The sequence below is a fragment of the Camelus ferus genome, chromosome 18, assembly GCF_009834535.1.
Source record: "Camelus ferus isolate YT-003-E chromosome 18, BCGSAC_Cfer_1.0, whole genome shotgun sequence".
In the NCBI taxonomy this organism is placed as follows: domain Eukaryota; kingdom Metazoa; phylum Chordata; class Mammalia; order Artiodactyla; family Camelidae; genus Camelus; species Camelus ferus.
Genome location: NC_045713.1, coordinates 10,958,445 through 10,983,198, shown reverse-complemented (window position 1 = coordinate 10,983,198; position 24,754 = coordinate 10,958,445). Strand labels below are relative to the sequence as shown.

General features: G+C 53.7%; 2 protein-coding genes across 3 annotated transcripts in view; both read left to right on the top strand.

Moving 5' to 3' along the window:
* The window catches only part of RADIL (Rap associating with DIL domain), a 103,285-nt gene that overhangs the window by 63,578 nt on the left and 14,953 nt on the right, over positions 1-24,754 (top strand). For both annotated transcript variants that reach the window (XM_032459953.1, XM_032459954.1), the window contains 3 exons: positions 18,770-19,017; positions 19,872-20,504; positions 22,596-22,633. In XM_032459953.1, the coding sequence (XP_032315844.1) occupies positions 18,770-19,017; positions 19,872-20,504; positions 22,596-22,633 (919 nt within the window). The remainder of the gene's footprint in view (positions 1-18,769; positions 19,018-19,871; positions 20,505-22,595; positions 22,634-24,754) is intronic.
* On the top strand, positions 452-17,516 carry LOC102516142 (poly(A) polymerase beta). Its single transcript, XM_032459961.1, has 3 exons — positions 452-1,557; positions 2,974-2,978; positions 17,505-17,516. Coding segments are annotated over exons 1-3 (918 nt in total). The 5' UTR covers positions 452-645; the 3' UTR covers positions 17,506-17,516.

Sequence of the window (24,754 nt, the reverse complement as noted above, 5' to 3'; positions counted from 1 at the left end):
CCAGGAGTCAGCAGGGAGGACTTCCGCGCTGGAGGGGATGGGGCTGTGAGCTGGGGCTGGGGCCTCGCCCACCCACCACCCGGGTCCCGGGCCACGGGGGCCACCACAGGAGCTGCGTCCCACCCTCAGACCTCCACCGTGAAGTCGATTTCCAAGGCACGGGCCCGAGGGCGAAGGCCACCGAAGATGCCACGGGAGAGGAAGTAGCCCTGAGGTATAGGGAATGGCGAGCAAGGAGACAGACGGTAGGTCAGGGTAAGCGTGTAAAACCGTGATAACCGGAGGCGCACCCCGGCCCGCCCCCACTGGGCCGGCGCCGTGGCGGAGCCCCGGAAACTACAGCCCCCAGGAGGCTCTGCGCGCGCGCATGCGCTCTAGCGTGCGTGGCTCGCGTGGCGCTCGGCGTGCGTGGCGCGCGGCGTGGCGTGCGTGGGCGTTCTAGAACGCCGCGGCGAGGGCCCGGGCGCCATGTTGGGGCCGAGGGGACGGCGGAGAGGCGCTTGAAGCGGCGGGAGCGGAGCGGGAGCGGGTCGGACCTGGGCTGGTAGGAGCCCCGCCCCTCCCGCCTCAGCGGATCATGACCCGGGCGGCGGCCGCGGAGGTCGCGGTGGCGGGGGACGTGGCGTGGCGGGGCCAGCGCTAGAGATGATGCCGTTTCCGGTGACAGCCCTGGGATCACAACAGACCCCGCCGCCGCCCAAGCACTATGGCATCTCCTCCCCCATCAGTTTAGCACCCCCCAGGGAGACTGACTGCATACTGACCCAGAAATTAATTGAAACCCTGAAGCCCTTTGGGGTTTTTGAAGAGGAAGAGGAACTGCAGCGCAGGATTTTAATTTTGGAGAAATTAAATAATCTGGTAAAGGAATGGATACGAGAAATCAGTGAAAGCAAGAGCCTTCCCCAAGCTATAATTGAAAATGTTGGAGGGAAGATCTTTACATTCGGTTCTTACAGGTTAGGAGTGCATACCAAAGGGGCCGATATCGACGCGCTGTGCGTTGCACCGAGACATGTTGATCGAAGCGACTTTTTCACCTCCTTCTATGATAAATTGAAACTACATGAAGAAGTGAAAGACTTAAGGGCTGTTGAGGAGGCATTTGTTCCAGTTATCAAACTGTGTTTTGATGGGATAGAGATTGATATTTTGTTTGCGAGATTAGCACTGCAGACTATTCCAGAAGATCTGGACCTAAGAGATGACAGTCTGCTTAAAAATTTAGATATTAGATGCATAAGAAGTCTTAACGGTTGCCGGGTAACTGATGAAATTTTACATCTAGTACCGAACATTGACAACTTCAGGTTAACTCTGAGGGCCATCAAGTTGTGGGCCAAATGCCACAATATCTATTCCAATATATTAGGTTTCCTAGGAGGTGTGTCCTGGGCTATGCTAGTAGCAAGAACTTGCCAGCTTTATCCAAATGCAATAGCGTCAACTCTTGTGCGTAAATTTTTCTTGGTGTTTTCTGAATGGGAATGGCCAAATCCAGTGCTACTGAAAGAGCCTGAAGAACGGAATCTTAATCTGCCTGTATGGGACCCAAGAGTAAATCCTAGTGACAGATACCATCTCATGCCTATAATCACACCAGCATACCCACAGCAGAACTCCACGTACAACGTGTCTGTTTCAACAAGGATGGTCATGATTGAGGAGTTCAAACAGGGACTTGCTATCACACATGAAATTTTGCTGAGTAAAGCAGAGTGGTCCAAACTTTTTGAAGCGCCAAGCTTCTTTCAAAAGTACAAGCATTATATTGTACTGCTAGCAAGTGCACCAACTGAAAAACAGCACCTAGAATGGGTGGGCTTGGTGGAATCAAAAATCCGAATCCTGGTCGGAAACTTGGAGAAGAATGAATTTATTACACTGGCACATGTGAATCCTCAGTCATTTCCAGCACCCAAAGAAAATCCTGACAAAGAAGAATTTCGTACAATGTGGGTGATTGGGTTAGTGTTAAAAAAGCCAGAAAACTCTGAAGTTCTCAGTATTGATCTCACTTACGATATCCAGTCTTTCACCGATACGGTGTATAGGCAAGCGATAAATAGTAAGATGTTTGAGATGGATATGAAAATTGCTGCAATGCATTTAAGAAGAAAGGAACTTCATCAGCTGCTACCTAATCATGTGCTTCAGAGAAAGAACACGCATCCGCCGGAAGGAGTCAGATTGGCAGCTTTGAATGACGGCAGCCTCGACTTGTCTGTACACGGTGAAAACAGCATGTCTGTGTCTTCACTTCCTGGCTCAGTGAAGACTGGCTCAACAACTGGCAGCTCTCTGGGCAGAAGCAGCCCTGCCCCGGCTGTGATGGCAGCCTCTGTGGCCAACGTGCAGGTTACTGAAGTTTCTGTGCGACAGGCAGACCCCAGTGAAAGCCCCGGGGGTGCGTCCAGTGAAGGCACTTCTCAGACTGCCTCGCAGCCAGCGGTTCCTTCACCACCGAAGCCCATGGTCACCAGAGTTGTTTCTTCAGCCCGACTGGTAAATCATCCACCCAGGCCTTCAGGGAGCGCAGCAACAAACATAGCTAATCCTATAATAGGAGTCTAGAGGACGCTTGAGCGTCACAAAGAAGAAAGGACCAAGGACAGAAGGGGAACATTCTCGTCAAGACACAAATACAACTCAGTTAGAAACTGTTCAGACAGCAGCTTCTCTGTTGGCTTCACGGGAAACATCCAGTGCAGACCTTTCCAGTATCCCTGCTCTCCCTGCAAATCCTATTCCTGTTACCAAGAATTCAATAAAACAGATTGAACTGGTAAAAACAACTGCAAGGGTCCATAAACAGTTGTATCTGCAACTCAGCCTGTCGTCTTCAAATGCTGAAGGAGGAGGATGAAGGGGACCAAACTAGACAGGACTCAGAGCAGGCTTGTTAGGCTTACTTGGTGACTTCCTTTATTGGGCTCATCTCAGTCAGACGTCCAGGTTGGTGTGTGACGCTAGGCGTAGTATTAATGTGTCAGGTTATTTATGTGTCAGCCACGGCTGTGTTAACTGTTCTAAAGGACTACTGCCCTTTAAGAAGACAAAAAAACAAAACAAAACAAAAAAAAAAACCTTCCGGCTGTATTTGTCCCCATGACTGACATCTGGACTGGATTTATGTTGAATGCATTGTTGGGGAAAGTTTGCAATACAAACTGGTATCGAAATTCCTTATGCTGATGATGCACTTTATGTATATTTTTATTAGGAAGTAGAACTAATTTTAGATTTTTCAGCTTGATGAATTTGAGTTTTTTCCTGAAGAGTTTTTGTTGTTACTGACCTTCAAATTGGTTACCATTGTGCAGAAAAAGCATAAAGTATGTCCAGCTCAGTCCCTGTGAGGTAGCTGAACCCCTGTAAAATGAAATGTCAGCTCTTAAGGTATACTTTTGGCATTGAAACAGGAGTTATTAAGTGTTTGGGTTTGACGGGACATGATCAAGAAGGGATATGTTGGTTTTATCTGTGGAATTGTTTCGGAGTGCATACAGTCGGCTGTCAAGCAGCAGATACTGTCTTGAGCTGACAAAGCTCCACATTCTCTTGTCCTTAATCATTTGTCCTAAAACAAGAAGAGCTTTTTGTCTCCCCCCTGCCCCCACCCCGCCGCCTTCTCTTTGCTTGTGTGCACAAGGTGTGCTTGTGTGTTGTTTCGTGAAAAGCTCAGAATGCTAGTATTTTCTTAACCATGATGTGAAGCCAACAATCCTGTGGCCACAGGACGCAAAACCTACATTTTGGTTCCATGGCTGTTAGCTTAGTAAAGCTTTACTAAAAGTAGTTCCTGTGAAGCATGTTACCATCTTGGATGGCCATTTGATCTCTGCCAGAGATTTGTATCCTCCACGGAATACCTGCTTATAGTAAAGTTAATTTCTAATTTAAGTGTGTAAGCAAAAAGGCATTTTCTCTAGAATTTTAAATCAGTTTTGTTTTTAAATGACTTACTGAAATTCATCAGTAAAATTGATATGTAAAAACTTAAAAAAAATTTCTAGCAAGTACTTGACTTCTAGTCATCATTCTGACTCTTGTTTTATCCTACGAAAGATTAGGAATACCTTTCTTTAAATGGAAAAAAAAAAGACTGCTCATAATTAAGCAGCAGAGCATTTGTGTTTAGAAACACGAGTGATGGCAGTTGTAGATGAATGGAAACTTCGTCTGTCTTAATCTGGACACAGCAAACTTGACAGGTCTTCCAATTAGCCTGGTTCCAGTTCCTCCCACTCCCCAGCGGTGTTCCTTTCTACCACACGTGCATTTTTCATGTTAGACTGCAAGTTCTTGAGCCCTTTCCCTATCCTTTTGAATAATTTTCCCAAAGCTGGAATCTAGTCTTTTTTCTTGTAGGCTGTGCAGTAAGTGAGACTTTGTGTCGCCGTTGCTCTCCAACGTCTGGTACACAGTGCTCCTGCTGCTGGCATCTGTGCCCATGCAGTCACCTAACCCTTGCACCACAATAAAATCGGGTGGAGTGTGTGCAGTCCCTGTGTATTTTGAGTAGCTATTGTGTCATTGAAATTGCCAGGTGCAAATTTAGTCTTGTCATTTTGTTCAGACGTTGGGGAAAAATTAGTTTATTAAATGTTTCGTGTAACTGTACTTGTTTTGCCAAGCTGGAAAGTTGGAGCTTTTTAAATTCTAGTTTTCATTACCTGAATATCAGACTATTTTTTTCATATGGTGTGTGTAGTGTCTCATGACTGGAGTTTGCCTTGTTTTATAGTATCTGTATTCCTTGTATTTTTCAAGCACTATTTTGAAAACAGATGATGTATTTCTCCATTAAAAAACACAATAAAAATAAACAAGAAAGAAGCAAGCAGAGGGCTTTAAATCTGATGTTAACAGTTCAGATGTTCTTACGTTGTTTCAGGAGCTTTAAAGACACTGATGAACTTTTTTGACTTTTTTCAGATTCTAAAATTCATGTTATAATATTAGGAAAAAACATTAAAAGATTGTAACTTTATATCAATAATGGTAAAAATAGAGTTAAAAAAACCTTGATCCAAAAGAAGGCAGGAAAGAGGTTAGGGGAGGTGGCGGTTGGGGGGAGCCAGGCGGGAAGCAAAGAAAAAATAGCGTAGAAAGAAAATACAGTCTAAGATGGTAGAAATGAAACCAAATATATCTGTCACTGTGTATAATAAACGGACCAAACTTCCTGACTAAAAGCAGATTGTCAGGTTCCATGGAAAAACTGAGTCTAGCTGCGTGCTGTTTTATTTATGAGAGACACACCCAAAATGTAAGACATTAAAGAATGGAAAAAAGATAGGCTAATGAAAAGCTGCTATAGTAACAATGTCACCCAAACATTTCAAAGGAAAAATAATTACTAGGGACAGGAGGGACCGCTGCATTAACGAGAGAAGAAATAATGCACCAGGAAAAGGGAACAATTTGAAACGTTCTGCACCTAATAAAATAACCTCAACACAAAATAAAGCAGAGATGAACAGAAATTGCCTGAAGTGTCATTGTCATGGAAGATTTTTAAAGAACTCTTCATTAATCTCAAGCAGGCAAAAACACAGAAGGGAAAGTTTTGAACACAGCAGCAGTGGTTGGCGGACTTCTCCCCTGCAGGGCTGGATAGGAAGTATTTTCAGCTTTGTGAGGCTGTGTGGTGTCCCCCTCAGCTGCTGGACTCTGCCTCTGGGGGGTGGAAGCGGCCCTGGACAATATGTGAACGGGTCCCCCATCCCCTTACCCAGTGCCTGTCGTCCCTGATCTGTTGGATGTTTGTTATAGAACCTTCCTCTCGACAATTAGAAAATGCATGTTATTCTCAGTTAAGCACTGGGCACATACAAAAATTAACCTCATACTAGATCAGAAAGTAAGACAACATACTTCAAATGATCTGAGTCACAGAACGTGTTCTCTTGAGTACAGGTGGTTAGAAATGAATAACCAATGGCCTAGTGGACCACTTCCTGAAGAAGATGCAGAAAAGCTCAAACCATGAAGAGGCTGGTGAACTGAATATCTTAATTTTATCAAATAATGAACAGTGAAAAGAGAAAACAGGCTATAAGCAGGGAGAAGATTTCATAACACATAAAACCGACGAAGGATGTATTAAGGATGAAAAAAGAAAGTCTGTTTGAAAAGATCAAACAACCCAATGAACTGGTGAAGAGGGGCTCAGGTGCTTCATGGAAGAGGAGCCAGGAACGGACGAGGTGTGGGAAGATGCTCAGCCACGTTAGTAGTGAGGAAGATAGGAGTTAAGACCACAGAGCTATTTTTCACAAGAGTAAAGCCAAACAGTGCGGGGTCTGGCAGGCAGGCGGAGCGGTGGGGGTGCGGGTTCGGTCCCGGAGCCTGCAGGTGGTTCTGCGCCTCTGGGCCCCGGCTGGCCTGGAGGGTGGCCGCCATGCCGCGGCCTGGGCCCCACCAGCTTACCCGCAGGTCGCCGCCCGTGTGCGGTGCGGCCCTGGGGCTCTTCATCCGACCAGCGCCTTTGTCCCCCGAGGTGGCCAGAGGCTGGGCGCCACCTCTGCAGCCGTGTTTACCTGCAGCGGGCCAGGCGGTTGTCATCCTTTTCCACGTGCGCCACAGTGTCAGAAAGTCGGGAGGCAATTTCCCCGAGACTCTGTCCCACAGGTCCCCGGGAGACCAGGACAGGAGTGTTTGTAGCTGCATTTTGTCACAGCCTGAAGCTCGAAATAACCCACGTACCCGTAAAAGGGAGTGATGGTAGTGGGGTGTCCATGCAGTAAGCGAGCGACGCTGTGTGGTTAAATGAGAAGAAGCTGCCTGCATCAGCGTAGGTGCGACTCGTAGTGTTGGGGAAAAGGAAAATTGCAGAAAAATGCAGTGTGGCACAATCTATATGAAGTAAAAAAAAAAAAGCAAAATAGGGCAATGTAACTTAGGGTTATAAAACTGTGTGGTCTATCTATCAATGAAGACCAAGGGATGTGAAACGGTCCAGACTCCACTTCCCTTGGGTGGGGTGAGGGTGGGGAGAGGGGTCAGGTGCCTGCAAGAACACAGACTGTAGGTCAGTGTTCCCTGTGATGGAGGAAATGGTGTGCATTTTATTGTTAGTCTAAGTCATAAATGCTTTCGTGTGTGAAATATTTTATAATCAAGAAACCAATACCAAAGTGATATTTCAAAAACCTCTTCAGCAGGTAGGAATTGCATTTGGCCAGACAGCAACGACTGAGCCCAGAGCAGGCTGATTTTCTTCCTTGGTACAGAGGTGCTAAGTTCAGGGCTGATGGGCAGCGTTCCTGGTCCCCAGGGACCCGGGCTTCTACCACTGTCAGCCCCACCCTTGTCGTTCATGCCTTCCATCGTCAAGGTCGCCTCAAGGTGCAGGATGACTGTGGAGTCACTGCCATCAAATCTTTATTTAAGGCAGGAAGAAGGAAGGAAGAGGGGGAAGGGAGAAGGTGTCCCCGCAGACTATGTCCTCCTTCCATGGAGCTCTCCTGGAAGCCCCTGGAGGTCCTGGAAGATGACATCCCCTCCTCTTTTGCTGACTGGAACTTAGTCACAAGGCTGTGCCTACCTTCAGGGGAGCCCGGAAAATGTAGTTTGCATTTGAGGATGAACTGCCATTCTTCCTCACCATCCTGCTGTAGCTAAAAGGGAGAGGAGATGTTGAAAGACAAGAGCAGTGTCTTACACAGCATGCGTACACTTAGACATTCAGACACTTCCAAAGGGGTCCGGCATCCAAAAAGGGGCTTTCATGTGGGTTAGAACTGGAGAGTAATGAAAACGCAGCTTGTGGGATGTGGCTACTGAGGTATTTAGGAGAGCAGGGAAGGTCGTAGCTTTAAGTGCTTCCACTAGAAAATGATAAAGGCTGGAAATTGATAAGCTACGTTAAAAAAGGGTATAATACATTCAGCGAGAGAAGGGAGGAAGTAACGTGGGGGAGAAAGTCGAGACAGAAAATGAACATGCAGTGGAGAAGATCAACAAAGTGAAGGCTCTTTGAAAAGACTAGTAACGTAGTCACAACTGGAGAGACTGGCCAGGAAAGCACAAGGGGGCCACGTGAGCCGTCTTAGGGATTTCAAAAGGGACAGAGCTACAGACAGAGCAGAGAGGTTTTTCAAAAAAGGATCTTATAGATAGCTTTATGCCAGTACCTTTGAAAACTTAGATGAAGTGGACAACCTCCTAGAAAAAGATACCTCACCCAAACTCGCCGAAGAACAGAAAACCCGAATGGCCTTACAGCCTTGAGAGAAGTTGCGTGAGTGGTTTGAAAATGTCCCCCCTAGAACCACAGTAAAACCACAAAAACCAGAGGGCCCCGGAGGTTGTGCAGGCCAGTTCTTCCTGATGCTCAGTGGCAAGATCACTCCAATATGTTACGTTAGACTGTTCCAGAAAACAGAAGAAGAAGAAACATGCAACAGATACAGCCTTCATATCAAAACCAGGGAAGGGGGGCAGGTAAAGAAACGTTGTGAGCCAAATTCACTTCGGAGTGTGGGTATAAAAACCAAACCCAAACCGGAACCGTGTCTGAGAAACGTCATGGCCAAGCTTGATGCACCTCTGGGGTTCTAAGATGATTTACCTCTTGAAACACTGGCGCTGGCTGTTGGCCGCAGGCCTCGGGCTCTCTCCTCAGGGCGGACTGAGCGTCCTCACGAAGGGTGCCGGCCTGGCCGTGGCACACCGTCCGGGAGCAGGGCAGCAGCCGGTGTCTTTCCTGACCTAGCGTGGAAGTCACTCACCGCCACTTCCGAGGCATGCTGGTGGCTAAGCAGGCTCTGTTCGCCGTGGGGCAGGCCGCAGAAGGGTCTGAGAAGCGGGGGATCGCTGGGGCCCCCTGGAGTTGGACGTCCTGCCTGGCCAACAGGAAGGACGGGCCCGCAGGAACGCGCCACAGTGGGCTTACCGCACAGCGGGGGGGTGGGGGGGAACGGGCTCCCCGTGGCAAGTGCGCGTCATCCGCTGACACGCTGCCCGGTACAGAAGCAGGCTGGGCAAGGACATTTGTCGTCTGAGACCATTTCATTAGTTTTTAAAGAATTGCAAGCTGAAATATATTTTTCAGAGATACTAAATCTGTATGTATACACTATCTTAGCCATACCCAGTACATGATAAAAAATAAATTCATATGTAGAAGTATGCCCCAGATCAGCATAGCGGCTGTTCCTGGGCAGGAGGGGAAGTGCCCATCCATGTCTAGGATGCTCTTTCTTCCGGCTGCAAGGGGCACGTTCATGCTCGGTATTTTGTTCCTTGAACCCTTTTGGACACCACGGTGTTTCCTAGTTACCCAGCAGGGCGAGTAGGGGAGGGGAGCAGGGAGCCTGTGCACAGACAGCTTGTCCCCAAAGCTGGGCTGATGGGGGGACTGCAGGAGGGGCCTGGGCTCAGGCGGGGCTGGGGATGCCTGCCCGCGGCGGGGCTGGCTGTCACCCTTTCCTGGTCGTACAGGTAATGTCTGCTCATCTTACAGAATTTGAGCCACACGTAAAAAATGTGGAGAAGAAGGGTCGCTGAAACCCCAGCTCGCGTTAGATCACCAGGAACCGTTTCGGGGAAACACAGGTGCGAACAGTTTCGCAAACAGCGGTAGAAGCTGATGCCTGAGCGACGTCCACTGGACCCAGAAGCGGTTCACAAGCTGCGGCCAGAGGGAATCACTTTTAACGTTCTGGTGCTTTCACTCCTTTCTTAGGGCTGCATTTATTTTCTTACATAATTTAAATCAACCTTTGTACATACTTTTACATCCTTTTTCTTTTAGTGTTCTTACTTGCGCACCCTGCAAACATCGTATTTAACGACAGTGGATGGGTGTGTGCCCAGCCACATCCGTGTGGATTTTCAGAATGGTTCCCACTTCTCTCTGTTTACAAATAATGCTTGTATAAACGTCTCTGTACAGAAGTGTTTGAGCCCTTCGGGTGACCTCTGTAGGATAACAGCTGAGCAGTGGGATCCTCTGCGGAAAGCAGGGGCCGTTTTGGATATAGACGCATCCGTGTCTGATGTGATGTACATGGCAGCATCCCAGAAGCCATCTTTAAATTTTGGGGGTGGATCCGTGCCAGTTTATATTCCCACCGGCTGTTTCCGAAAGGGCCCATCTTTCCTCGTCTTCGCTGTCTTACGAGTCCATCACTTAAAAGTCTTTGCTGATTCGGCAGGGAAGGCGCGCCTCACTGTTTTAGATTGCGTCTCCTTTGCTGTTTGTGAGTTGGAGCAGTGTTTAGGATGCCGGTGAGCCGTCTCTGCTTCTGTCCCCGCCTCTCCGCCATCCTCGTCTTCACTTGGAAATACTTCAAGCACGCGAGGAGTAGATATGTAAGGATGATCATGTGGTGTATGATCTGTGTGCCTGGGACCCAGCTTGAGAAGTAAGACGCTATGGATGGAGTGTGGGGTGTGTGGTCCCCTGGGACCTGGCTCTCCTCCTGGCACCTGGAGAGGAAGCCTGGGGAGCTGAGGGCGTCTGCATTTTGCCTGCACTTGAAGCCCTGGGCCGTAGCAAGAAGGCTGCTAGTTGGCAGCTCCCTGGGTGGGGGACAAGGAGATGTGTGTGGGGACAGTCCGGGCAGAAGAGGAGCTGTGGGAGGGCCGCAGACCCTGGGGACAGCGCGAGACTAGCTGGGAGGGAGACTCACCACCTCTGGCAGCATCGAATTTCAGAGCAGCTGGTGTAGGTGGGGTCCTTGTTGCTGGTGGGAACTCAGGAGCCACCCCAGCCTCTGGCCACTTCCAGGAGGCAGGATGGGCGTGTGGGGGTGAGGCTGTGGTCGGTGTGTAGCTGTGGAGGTGCCCGGGTGCAGGGAGGGCATCTGAGCCGCCCGCTTGGCTCAGTGAGTCGTCACCAGGTGGGCTGCTGACCTGTGCTGTGCCGGGGCCGCCCCCTCCCTTCCCGTCAGAGGGAACCGCCGTCCTGACTTTGGAGTGACTGTGCTCTCGGCTTTCTGTGTCGTGTTAGCGCCTATGTGCTCATCCTCCAGTGGTTTTGAGCTATGTGACTGGATTTGTATTTCCTTTGTGTCCTGCTGTCTCTCGTCATGCCCGGGAGACTCAGCCACGTGCTGCTTGGAGCTGTCTGGCCTCCCTTCGACCTCTTTGGGTGGCCCAGCACCGAGGAGTGCAGTGCCTCTGGTCTCTTGCACCTGGGCCTGGGGTCTGGCCGCCGGCAGCGAGGGGAGGCCGATGCCTGGGCGCTGAGTTTGCGTGTTTCTGCTTCACCTGAAGGGGCCACCCAGGTTTCTAGTTTGCAGCTCCGCCGGCGATGCCAAGCGCCTGGGCGGCTCTTCTGCGTAATTTTCTACTGTTTAGTCTTTTTCTTATTGATTTGTGAGAGTCCTGTATTCTAGATTCTAGTCCTTTTGTTTCTGTTTTTGTTTTTGTTTTTGTTTCAGATTCTAGGCTTTTATCAGTGATATGTGAGTTAGCTTTCTGAACTCTGTTTATAGTGGCTTTGTCAGTTCTCTTCTTTATGGTTAATGCTTTTGACTCTTTTGCTTTTGTCTTGCACAAGAAGTCCTCCCCTGCCTCCGAGGGCACGGAGACACGACCCCGCGTCCCTTCTGAGAGCTGTGTGGCTTTGCCTTTCCCATTAGGGTCTTTAAAGCTTGATTTTTAAAATGGAAGTAAAATTCATACAGCATAAAATTTTTAAGTGTATGATCCAGTGGCATTTAGTACATGACCATTTCATTTTGATCTTTTATTCTGTCAACACGGTGTATTACAGTGATTGACTTTTTAATATAATTTTGAAAGTTGAAGTGTAGTTGATTTACAGTGTTAGTTCCAGGTGTACAGCAAAGCAATTCAGTTACACATATACATACATATGTATCTTTTTCTTTTCATATTCTTCTCTATTATATGTTATTACAAGAAATTGCATATAGTTCCCTGTGCTGCATAGTAAGTCCCTGTTGCTTATCTGTTTTATATATAATAATGTGTATTCTTAATCCCAAACTCCTAATTTATTCCTCCCCCACCCTTTCCTATTTGGTAACCATAGTTTGTTTTCTATGACCATGAGTCTGTTTTGGTTTGTAAATACAGTTTGTATCATTTTTTTAGATTCCACATGTAAGTGATGTCATATGAACAGAGATCAATTTTTGTGTATGAAATCAACCTTGCTTTCCTGGGGTAAACCCCACCTGGTCATGGTGTCTAATCCTTTTTCTATGTTTGCCCATATCTTGGAGATTTTACGTCTCTGCGTAAAGGATATTAGTCGGTAGTTTCCCTGTGACGTTGCTCTTTCTTTTCGTTGGCCTTCATGAATCTGTGCATCAGTTTCCCCAGCCAGTTTTTGAAAATTCTTAGCGCTCTCTTCTTCAGATTTTGCCTCTGCCCCCTTCTTGCTGCTCTGCCCTGCAGCCGTCCCCTCTCCCGCACCCAGTCCTCGTGCCTCTCGGCCCCTCACGTGTCCTCTCCCCTCTCCTTGGCTCTCTGCGCTGCGCCCCGGAAGCTGCCTTCTCACTCACGTCTCAGTTCACAGACTCTCCTGCCGTGTCTGATTGCTGCACTGAAGCTGTAGTTTCCGTTCCTGTCTTTCTTCATTTTAGAAGTTCCAGCTGGTTGTTTTTCAAATCTGGTGTTATTGTTTATAATTTCCTGTTCTCTGCAGATATTCAAGGTGTGTTTTATCTCTAAACAGCCTAAGCGTCATTCTGAAGTTTGTGTATGATAATCTTCACGTCGGTGTCCCCTCTTACAAGGAAACTTTCCATCAATGTGCAGGTACAGACAGGAGAGTGCCCGCGTTGTGAGTGTGCAGCTCAGGGAACCTTCAGGAAGTGCGTGCACCTGCGTCAGGAGAGTGGGCGCATCACCAGGGCACCGGCTGCCGCCTCCTGCCCTCCTGCTCATCAGCCCCTGACCCAGCTTCCCCGACATCTAAAGCCATAGTTTAGTTTTGGCTCTAATTAAATTTCCTGGATACGGAATCATATGTACCTTTTCGTGGCTGGCCTTTTTTTGGGTAATTCTTGCTTCTAGAAGAGCCTGTGCATTACCGTTGCCATGCAGGAGTCCACCATGTGAATGCACCAGGTTGGTTTGGGCGTCCTGTTGTTTGGTTGGCACTTGGGTTGATCCCAGCTTGGGTCCGTTAGGAGTCCTGCTGCTGTGGACGCGTTCCTCTGCAGGTCCCGTGACGCTGCGTGCATCCCTGCTGAGTGCGCGCGGGGTGGAGGTGGCGGGCCTGGCGTGCCTGTGTTCCGAGGTAGGAGGTGCCTCCAAACGATTGTCTCCAAGCTGCTTGGCACTGGCCACCCCACCGTGTGTAGGGGCTCTGACCGCCCCACGTCCTCTCTCACCGGGTGCATCTGTCTTTCTCCCTCTGCCTTCTTTAACTTCTGTCAAAAGTGTTGTGTAGTTTCAGCGGAGTGATCTTGCACATCTTCTGGTAGATTTAGTCCTTAGCTGCTTTGTGTTTCTTGACACTATTATAACTGGTATCATTTTTTATACCCTTTTTTCTCTTTGTTTCTACTATTTAAAACCATTGTTGAATTTTCATACTCACCGTATCTCGCTCCCTTGCTAAATTCACTTGTTAATTCTGATAGTTCATCTGTAGATTCTTTTGCATTTACTATGTACACAGTCACATTGTCTGCAAGGTAATTAGGAATGTGTTTCTTTGAAATTCTTCTACCTTTCACGTGTTTTTCTTCCCTTATTGTACTAGCTGGGGCCTCCAGCGCAGGGCCTCCACAGCAGGCCTCCTTGTGTCCCTAACGGGAGCTGGGGGTACGATAGACCTTTTTTTTTTTTTTTTAAGAATTTTATTTGTCAGTGGTGGGATTGACCATAAGAAGGCAGGTAACATTGCCATCTCACTGCAGGCCCTTTGCAGGGTTTATTGTGAGGATAAAATGGAGTTAAGTGCGCAGTGCCCCGGACGAGGCCGGCCGCGGAGCGGTTAGTGCTCGCCGTCCTCAGGTGGGTTTTCAAATACAGGAAACTTCAAGGTAACATTGAGGGTTGCTTGACTGACTTAGAGCTTCATCCCACAGCTTTTGCTAACCCAGAAAAGGCATTCCAGTTTAAAAAGCCCTCTTTAAGGCAGATCTGACCTCTGAATTTCACAGTGACTACTGCAGAGCAACCCCAGCTGTTATTAGGGATGTCTGTGTCCTCCATGTTAGCAAAACATCCCAAGGCAGGAACATCTGTCCCCTCATCGCCGATCAGAACCACATCTCTGAGACCTCCTCCAGCCCTGGTGTGGGTGTGAGCAACAGAAACTCTCCCAAGTTGTATACATGGTTGCAAACCCTCAGATTCCTGGGAGAGAAGCGCAAACAGCATTGGAGCTAGAAGCTGCAGGTTGAATCTGTTGTCCTGAACTTGCTGACGTTCAGGAAAAGAGCGGTGTTTTTCTTTCCAGTGCTGTTCTGGAACTAGCGTAGAGCTGGTGCCGAGAGCCCTGATGGCAGCTGCCAGCTACTTTCAGTGTTAATTTTGCCGCCCTAGTACCCAGAGCCCTGGCCTCTGTGCGCACCTGCTCCTTGCGGAGGGGGGAGGGTTGTGTGTAGACCGTGTGGCCGGGGGGTTGCCCCCCGCCTCTTCCTCCCCAGCCCGGGCGGCTGCCTCTGCTCAGGGGATAAGGAACACGGATCCCTGCCCTGCAGAGGCGAGAGCTGGCGGGTGTCAGTCCAGTGGGGGCCACGGGTGAGGGAGCCAGAGCCCCTGCCGGGAAGGGGGAGCTCAGCCCCTTCCTGGAAACGTGGCCGTTGTGAGCGGACACTGTTCCTGTCTCACAGTTACACCTTGTGCAGGTGAGGGCCCTCCTGGGTCCCATGTCAGAGACACATGGTCCAGGAGTGGCAGGGCAGACCCTGAACCTCCCATCAGGGCCTGTGACTTAACATGATTCCTTTAAGGGGAGCAAGGGTTGTTTCAGAGTATCTCCTGGTTGTATTATTCTCTTAAATTGTGGGAAAGTAGTCATTGTGCCTCTGGGTCTGGAGCCCAGTACTGGGCAGCAGGGTGGTCCCGTGTGTGTCCTGCAGTGGGGTCAGGGCACAGAAGCCTCTCCTCTTACTCCTCTGCTGGGCGTGTTTCTGCTCTTTGACCAGAGAGCAGACGCAGGCGCACCTCTGAGACCCCGTGGCAGAGCGAGGACCTCGGTAAAGAGCGGCACACCGACTTCCCAGGTCCCCGTGCAGGGAAGTGGCGTTCCCACTGCGCCGTAGCCTGGCAGGGTGCAAGGGCATCGGGTCTAGGGGAACGACTTTAAAAATACCTTATTGTAAAAAATGCCAAAGCAATTACAATAGTGACATCAAAGATCGCTGATCACAGGTCATCGTTACAAATATAAAAATGATGAAAAGGTCTGAAGTATTCCGAGAGTCACCGCAGTGTGACACAGAGACTCCAAGTGAGCAGATGCTGTTGGGAACGGTGCCGATGGACCTGCTCGCCGCAGGGGTGCCACAGAACTTCGATTTGTAAAACGCAGCATCTGTGAAGTGCGGTAAAACGAGGCGTGCCTCGTGCAGCGGGCAGGAGGGAGCCTCACTGCTGCCACGCTCCCGGGAGCTGACAGACATTCACCTGCAGAAGAGAATCAGACATTGAAAACGCAGATAAGGATGGTAGGTTCTCAACTGGGTGTGCTTTCTGAGGCTCCGTGGGTTTCTGATTCCCCCCTGCGGGATTTCTCTAGACAGTCAGGGCTTTGGGGGAGGGAGACGGCCCGAGCAGCCGCGCCTCTCCTGACTGCTGAGTTCCTGGGAGCTTTTACAAAATACAGATTCTCGGGTGTCCCTCAGACTCGGAGAACCAGGTGAACCTCTGACCTCGCTGACCCCAGTCACCTGGTAGCAGGACAGTGTCCAGTGACGGGCCAGTCCAGCCCAGCTCACGGTGGAAGTGTGGTGGAGAGATGGACGTGTCCTGGCCTCCCAGCCCCGGAGCGCGTCCCCTGCACCCAGGGGCAAGGTCGGGCGCTTTCCTTTAAGATGAAGAACTTTCCATGGGAGATCGCTGCTGCCCACTCACTGTTGTTCCATGAGCGCCGCTTCTCCGGGGGACAGTGGCTTTTCTGCGATGTGTCTGTCAAAGAATTTCCTTCGAGCTGGTGGTAGCGAGGCTGCTGGGGTGACGTTGTTCTTGGCACTAGCTCCACTGTAACTAATGCCCCAGATCCCGTGCGCAGACCCTGGACTCAGCACCCCAGACTCACACCCCACAGGCCACCGTCCCCCACTGTCCACCCTCCATCCAAGCTCAGTGGATCTTGTGATGCGAAACTGAAGTAAGACCAGACGTTGGCGGCGGTGGCGGGGGTGGGAGGGGCGGCATCCTGGTAAGCCCTCTGGAAGCCACGTCCCTCCTCGGAGCTGCTCACTGGGACCAGGGTGGCCTCCGGCAGCCTCATCGGGGCCCCCCCGCCAGGTCCCCTGGCCTGCCCCCCAGGCAGCCGGAAAGCTGTGCACGTGTGGGAGGCCTGCGAAAATTTATGATTTTCACTTTAAGAAAGTTAAAAAAAATAAATTATAGAGAATGTAACTGGGTACCTACCTTCCAGAGTTGACATAAAAATTTTTAATCACATTTGCATTTTTAAAAATAAAGTGAGTAAAACATCACACAAAGTTACATATGAAGTACGTTCTGTTACGTGCAGGGTGTGACACTGCACAGGTCCTGTAGCTCCAGTGCGCTGTGTAACGCACCCCCCGGCTCAGTCCCTCCCCACTGTGGGGTGGCCATTGGCCATTTCTTGAATTGACTATGTACCTTTTGTATATTTTTAAAAATAGCTTTATGTCACGTTTGCAAACCATGAGTCGTGTGCAGTGGGGTTTCATGTGCTGTTTTAGGCACATAAACAGAGGTCTCATTCCCTAGGGCTACTCCCCACCTGCCTCCCCACCCAGGGCCCCAGGTCACGCTGGGCCCTGTTCCCCTGCCGCGTGTCCCTCCTGTGTGTGAACGGTCCCCGCGGAGGGTCTCGTGTGGTTCAGTGGATGTCCCCGCACAGGTGTCCACACACGTGTGACGGTTCTCCTGGCTGTGCCGCCAGCGGGGTGTGCACGGATCGAGTCTGCTGGGCGCTGTGGGTTGCTCTGTGCACTGTGGGTTGCTCTGCATGCTTGCTGGCTGTGCTGTTGTTGGCGGCCCATGGCCGTGGCCATGAGCTGCTGCCACCTCCCTCCTGACAGCCCCAGCCCGCCTCCATGGAGGGGCCTGGGGTGCTGGACCGGGTGGCGCTATTTCTAACTCCAGGGCAGAGCTGAGCACAGGTTGGGGAGAACGGCTGCTGTGGACGGGGTGGGGCCGTCTGCGAGCGAGTGCAGGACCCCAGCTGGAGGAGTTGTGTCCAGTTTGCTGCGAGCCTGTGCCCACACCTGTCTGCTGCAGTCCCAGGGGACGCTGGCCCTGGCCGCTCGGGCCTCGTCCAGGGCCTCTGGGGGCCCCTGGGAGCCTACGAGGAGAGGGTCTGGGTCCTGGAAGGGGCGTCCTCTCTTGCGGCTCCATCCTAGGTGGAGGGAAAGCTTGGGGCAAGAACATTGCTTCGGACTGGTTTTTAAAGTACTCTTGGAGGCATGGCCCCATGGTTGTGCAGTGGTGAGACCGTGCGTGGGGCGGGGCAGGCCCGCCTGGCTTCTGCCCGCCCCCGCCCCCACCCCCACCTCTTCCTCCATGCCTGGCCCCTGCCCCACCTGCTCCCCTTCCCCTGCAGTCCCCTCCCCCGGCCCCTTCCCCCAGCCCCCGTCTGCTCCCTGCCTGGCAGTCGCTGGCGGGCCCTGCAGCAGCGGGCAGACAGCTCGCACTGCGTCTGGGCGGCTCTCCTCCCGCAGCCCCGGCCCCCGCGGGCTGCAGAGGAGCAGGCTTTCTTCTGGAAGGCAGGTCGGCCAGCTCCCGGTAAGGCAGCACCCTCCGCCCACCTCGCTTCCTCCAGCTTGGTCTGGTTCTGTTTGGGATGGCTATAGGAAGGGCCGCTGCCGAAGGAGGCTGTGTGAGGGGACCGGCAGAGGCTCAGAAGGGAAGCCCTGGGGTCAGCAGGGGGCGGGGGGGCGGGGGAGAACGGTGTGGTGATGGAGACGGGTGCCCGTGACTTCCAGGGGCTTCTCAGCTTTCATGCACTGTTAGTTTAAAAGAGCGTGTCCTCGATGTGTAGAAGGAGGCTTTATGAGTTGTGTTTGTGTGTGCACGTGTGTGTGTGCACACGCTCTGACCTGGCCGGTTTGGAGGCAGCCCAGACAGAGCAGCCGTGTTCTGGGTGGAGACCAGCCAGCTCAGTGGGCTGGGATGACGTGGGGAGTTGACTGCTTCCTCCGTGTAAACTGGGGGGACGATGAATGGTTCTCGTCTCATCTAATTAGAGCATACGTGCATGCACTGCCAGGACAGGATGGGCTGATGGTCAGGGTTTTGGAGTGATGCCCACGGTGCCCCCAGCACGCTGACCCGGCGGAGTAGATTCTGCAGTGGGCTTGGTGTCCGGGGGGGAGGCTGTGGTGCTGGCTGGTCAGAGGCAGGGGGCGGGGGTGCAGCTAGGGCACCCCATCTGGCTCCTGTAGGGCACCAGGGGACGCAGACGGCTGGGGTTCCTGGCCTTCAGGGGAGTCCTGGAGGTGCCCAAGCCTTTCGAGGGTGTGATCAGGGGGCAGAGTGCTGTGGCCTCCTCCAGGCCTGCTTGGTAGAGCGGTGACCAGTGCTGGAGCAGCTCCATGAGATCTGAGTTGAGCAGGGCCTGGAGGTGGGCCTGGGGCGGGCTCCGTTTACCCTGCGCTGCTTGTTTCAGGGATAAACGCCCAGGCCCGGAGGCTGCAGCGGAGCCGCGCCAAGGGGACCCCAGCCCCAGCCTCAGGGGGTACTCAGAGCCCCCCTCTACCCCGGCTGCGCCGCACGGTCAGCGAGACCAGCCTGAGCTCAGCCACCACCCTGCTGGACGCCGCCCGGGGCCCCGAGGAGCCTGGCCAGGACACCATGCGCTGCTCCCTCTACGAGTCGCCCCACCTGCTCCTTCTGCAGGGCTACAGCCAGCAGCACGTGAGCCCAGCTCCCGCCTCGGCCGGCTCCTCAGATGGAAGGCCCAGTCAGCAGGGGGGCTGGGGGGCTGCGGCTGCTCTGGTGACAGTGGGCTGAGGGGACCACCACGTTGGGCCCGTCCTAGACTCTAGAGAAGGGTGGGGGCCTCCCCAGACTCTGCTTCCAGAGCATTCTCTCCGTGCAGACAGCAGGGCCCTGTGCAGGGGTCCCCTGGCTCCTTGCTGACCGATCCCAGTGCGGGTCTCACCCAGCACCAGGCTCCTTCCAGCCTCCCCTTTCCTGCCTGACCTTGGGGGAGTCTGCAGCCTCCCCGGAGGGTGGCAGGTGCCTGGGCGATGGCGCACGCAGGCTGGGGTTCGGGCCTGGCGTACCCTCGGGGCCCCTAGGGCAGCTTTCTCTGAGGAGGCCCTCTTCCTACTCCAGCGAGCATGCCACTTGTGGAGACGTCTTGGCCTGAGGGGTCTTGCCCTTGGCGCTGACATGTCACCACCCCACTTCCTGCTCCATCTTACACACATACCCTTTGTGATGTAGGGAGGCTCTGCTGCTCAGGTCCTGAGCAGGGGGTCATCACAGTCACCTGGGTGGGTTTGGCTGGGTCTGCAAACTGGCACCTGTGTCCAGGTCCACCCTGGTCTGGCCACTCACGTCTCAAAACTGGAGTTACCCTGGGTGTATGGTGTGCCAGCGAGGCTGCCCTTGGAACTTCCCCTGGGGATGGGTGGGCGCCCAGTGGGAGGGCTGAGAGCGAGCAGCAGGTTGGGTGGGCGGCCCAGGGAGGCTTAGGTGCCAGGGACCACTGACGGCAGCGCCAAGTGGTGTCCTGCCCCTGAGGCCTGGTGTCTGCATTTCAGGACAGCCTGGTGTACGTGCTGAACCGGGAGCGGCACACGGTGGGCCAGAGGACCCCCTCCAGCAAGCCCAGCATCAACCTCGCGGCCCCCGACATCCTGCCCCTGCACTGCACCATCCGCCGGCGCCAGCCCTCGGGCGGGGAGCAGGCCGGGCCGCGGCTGGTCTTGGAGCCCATCCCTGGGGCGCCTGTGTCGGTCAACTTCTCGGAGGTGGGGGGCTGCGCCGTGGCGCTGCGCCACGGGGACCTGCTCTCCCTGGGCCTCTACTACCTGCTGCTGTTCAAGGACCCGGCGCAGGCCCAGCCCCTGCCCGCCCAGGCACTGGCCCGCCTCCGGGCTGTGCCGCAGAGCTGCCGGATGTGCGGCACCGTGCTCCGGGCCCGGGGTGCCTCGGCCTCCGAGCGGGCCGCCCTCCCCCGGCCGCGGCCGCTGCACCTGGAGTTCGAGCCCGACATGGAGGACACGCTGCTGCAGCGGATCATGACGCTGGTCGAGCCGGGCGGCGATGACCACAAGCTGACCCCTGCCTTCCTCCTCTGCCTCTGTGTCCAGCACTCGGCCACCCGCCTTGAGCCGGGCTCGTTCGGGCAGCTCCTGCTTAAGATAGCCAAGACGATCCGCGAGACGGTCTGGGTCAGTGGCGGGGCCTGGGCGGCTTGCTGTCTGGGTGCCTCAGCCGTGGGGGGAGGGGGCAGGCGGGGGCTGTGGCTCCTGGGGTGGACGTGGCGAGCTCCACCTCTGACCCAGACCAGCCTTCCTGCCTGTCTGTACTTCCCTGCCCGCCCGGCGGTCAGGGGGCAGGACCACCGAGGGAGCCCGGGGTCTTGGCTGTGGCCCGTCACCCTGTGGGGTCGGCCATGGCTTCGCAAGCTCTGGTCCCATGTCCCTCCCCTTGGCCTGGCCCAGCCCTGCCAGCCCCCAGGTGGCCTGGGTGCCCCCCGCTTCCTCCCCCTGCTAACACTCCCCTGCAGATCCCTTGTCAGGGGTGATGGGGCCAGATCTTGTCGACACTGTGGACTGAAATATCCCCCAGAACGGTCTCTGGACCGCAGCATCTTGCAGGTCCAGGCAGAATTCCTTGCTGTGGGGCCACCTGTGTGCTGTGGGGTCTTGGGCAGCATCCCTGGCCTCCCCTACTGCGTGTGGGTGGCACCCCTCCCCCCGCACTCCAGGCACTACCACGCAGCCCCTGGGTGCGGGAGCACCAGGTGGGCCTCGTGCCTGGGCGCAGACAGCCTGTCCGCAGGCCCAGAGCCAGCGCTGCAGCCCCGCACGTTCAGCCCCCCACCCTCTCCTGCCTCTCCATGGGCCGGACTCCCTGGGACCTAAAAGATGGCTGGTAGTCACACACAGTCCTTCGGAGAGACCCCCTTAGTCTTGGTCATGACGGCTGAGGGAGAGCAGGTCCCTGAGGCGCAGTGCCGCGCCGCGGCCCCCCACCTCCGAGACGTGAGGAAGGGGAAGCCCTGGGCTGTGCGGACACCGGCGCGGCCCCTCAGATTGAAACCTGCACTTAAAATGCCTTCAGCTTTTTAGAAGTGAACCGTTGAGGGCGGCCACGCCCAGAGGCCGGTACAAGCAGCCTGTGTGCGTCGCTTGCATCCGAGCCGCGTGCCCGGGGCCCCGCGTGGCACTGGGCGTGTGTGGTCACTTCCCCTCCCTGCAGCTGTGTGCGGGGGTAGCCGCACTCTGCAGGGTGGATGCCTGACTGCGTCTGGGTGGGTGGTGACCTAGTGGCCTGAGGCTTAGACACTCTGAATTCCACACGAATCACTGTCCTTTCCTGAGCCTGCTCTGTGCAGACCCTCACTGGTAAATCGGATGCTGTTTGATTTAATCCTCACAACAACCCTGACAACGTCGGTGGCGTGTCCCGCGTCTCAGCGGAGAATGCCGTGGCAGTGGAGTGTCAGTGACTCCTGGGGGGAGAGCCGCGTCCCGCCGGAGCCCTCGGTTTCCCTGCTGTGCACTGGGGTCACCGCCACCCTCTGTGCAAGCGTGGAAACTGAGGCTCGGTGAGGGGGACCACCCTATCCAGGTCTCGAGCCTGGGTTGCCCCCTGTGGTACTGAGAAGCCTCGAGGCTGGTCTGTCGGAGCCCCTGAGGTTCACTTGTCTGTGTGTTTCCGAGGCGTCAGCAGCCTTCTCTCCACTCCATGCTTGGGTTTCTCATCCACTCCTGACCAACGTGCGCATCTTAGGAGACCGGTGAGAGGGTCACAAGTAGGGCTACACTTAGCCAGATAACTTGTTGCTGAAGCAAGAAGGATTTCTTAATTAAAGGGGGCAGAAAATGTTGGCTTGACCTGAGGCCCTATTGGGACATTTGAACATGTTCATAAACATTCAAGCACACGTGGGCTGCCCATTGTTACTGCGCGTGTGAAGCTTAGCCACAAGGGTGTTGCTGGAATCCTCATTCCGATACTCGTTTGACCTGTCTTTACCCTTCCTAAAATGGCCAGTGCTTATGTAAGAGAGACGGCCGTGAAGCACTGCTTTCGCAGGAAATGCGTGGGCACATTCAGCGAAGGAAATCACATCAAACTGAAAAACACTCTTCCCCGGGTGGCTGAGAGCGAGTGGCGCAGGACGGGATGCCTGGAACGGGGCTGCTGTGCTTTTGCGCAGATGGGCAGCCTCTGTCCGTGCTGCTCTCACCGAACACATCCCGCGGCATCCTGTTTTTCTCATGTTTGCTTTTTTTCCCCCTTCGTGATTGTAGGAGAAAACCAAAGAGCTGGCAGAGAAGCAGGCGCACCTGTAAGTATCCGTCACTCACCGCCCCCCCAGGCAGCTGGTTCCCCGAGGAGCTGAGAGCCAGGGCCCCCGCAGCTCTGGGGTCGGCCTCCTGCTTCTGTCAGACTGTCCTTCCTTCCCCGGAGGGCTGTTTCCACTTCCTTCATCACCACCCGGGGGGCTCTGTGCTGGGGGAGTTTCTTCAGCATCTGTAAGACTGTGGGCAAGACCCTCTCGGAAGCCTTCCCCTCCTTCACTTGCCATCGTTACTCTGTTAACGCGAACCGGCCTCTTTAGGGAGACGTACAACTCCTGGTTTTGCTGTCAGGCAGTACATTTCTGCTCCCCAGTGTCTGTTTCACAGAAAGCACTATTTCTCCTCTTATGCCCCAAAGGTGGGACTTGGGGAGCCGTTTGGCATTAACAATAAAGTTGAGCGTATCCTGTGAGCAGCCAGCCTGCCCTTGAGCGGACACCATGGAGAACTGCCTTCACACGGAGGCTGGAGATGCGTTTGTGCGGCTCGTTTGTAAGCACAGGAGGTGGTTGCAGCCCGCCGCCCCATGGCAGCGGCCACTGTGTCCGCACCGTGGACTTTTAGTGACGGCGAAAGGCACCAGCCTTGTGCCGCGTCTGCGCCGGAGCCTAAAAGCATCACCCAGATGCCGCGGGAAAGCAGCCCCCAGGAAGGGGTCCGTCATGTGTGTGCGCACTGCAGGGGCCACACCGCCTGTCCCATTTTAGGGCCATGCACCTGTGGTGACAGCCCAAGAGGAGCCAGGCTGCACGCGGTCACTGTCGTGGGCTCAGGGCTGGCAGGGCCTTCAGTCGTGCCGCCGCATCTGTTGGGGTTTGCTTCATTCCTGGTTATGTGAGCTGGCATGTGAGGATGGTCCGTGGCCACAGCTCACCGCCGCTGGGCCTGCCTGCATGCACCCTCCACCCGCGGTCCTGTGAGGGGAGCAGGAGGAAGCATCTCCACCCTCCTTCCAATGGAGGCGGGAGATGGGAGCCTGGGTCCCAACAGTGAAGCTCTGGGCCCCCAGCTGCCCCGCCAGGCTGGGAGTTGAGCAGAATTCCTGTCACCCGCAGATGTGCTCTGTTGGCGTCCGGAGCCAGAGCGACGCCATGTGCCTGTGCCCTGAGTCACAGCCCCGAAGTCCAGGGCTGTGCGGGGAGACCTGGGCTCGGCCCCCAGCTCGACGGTAGTGGGTGGCGGGGCACTCGTTTCAGGCCGCGGAGTCCTGCATCATTCAGGTTCCTCGTGGGAGGGGACGTTTGCGTGAGGCAGCTGTTCTTGGCCTGGTCCCCTGGAGGTGATGGAGCCGGGTTCTCCGGGGTGCCTGGCCCCACCCTCGTCCTCCTGAGCTCCTGCTCCCCACCAGCGCCCATCTGCTGGGGCGCGGCCCCGATGCGGGAGGAACCAGGCCTGCCTTCAGCAGCTCCCGCTCATTCTGTGTATCCTAGAACTTGTGCTCATAGGGCCTAAAGCAGCTCTGTGTCCATCCCTAGTGAATGCTCTTTTTTATTTTTACTTTTAAATTATAAATCACTTCCAAAATACAGAAAAGTACAGAATACATCAATCATCCCTGAACTCACGCCGGAATTCAACATGAACATTTCGTTCCGTTTGCTTCGGGTCTTATGTCGTGTGCTGATTTTAAAATTGCGAATGACCGTTAGGTTTTACAGAATGCTTTTTCTGCGTCGATGGCCGTCACACGCTTTCCCCTTGAACCTGTGCGTGTGGGTTCCACATTCAGAGGTTTTCTGAACCACAGCTGGATTCCTGGGATTAAATGTTTCACGGGTGTTAGTTTTGTTAGCATGGTGAGATGCGATTTGATACCTTAATTGGGGTTTTCCCATCTGAATTCATAGGTAAAAGTGGCCTATGCATTTATTTATGTTTTGTATTGTCCTTGTCTGATTTTCATAGCAAGGTTTGCAGAAGTGAATTGGGCAGCTGTCTCTGTTCTCGGTTCTCTGAGTCAGCTTGTCGGAGGTGAGGTCCCTGGGAGTGACCTGGAAAAGCATCTGGGCCGTGCTTGTGTTTGCTGCTCCCATTCCTGTAATGATTACGGCTTAGTTTTCTGTTTCTTCTTGTGTTGATTTTGGTAATTTCTGCTTTCCTAGGAAATT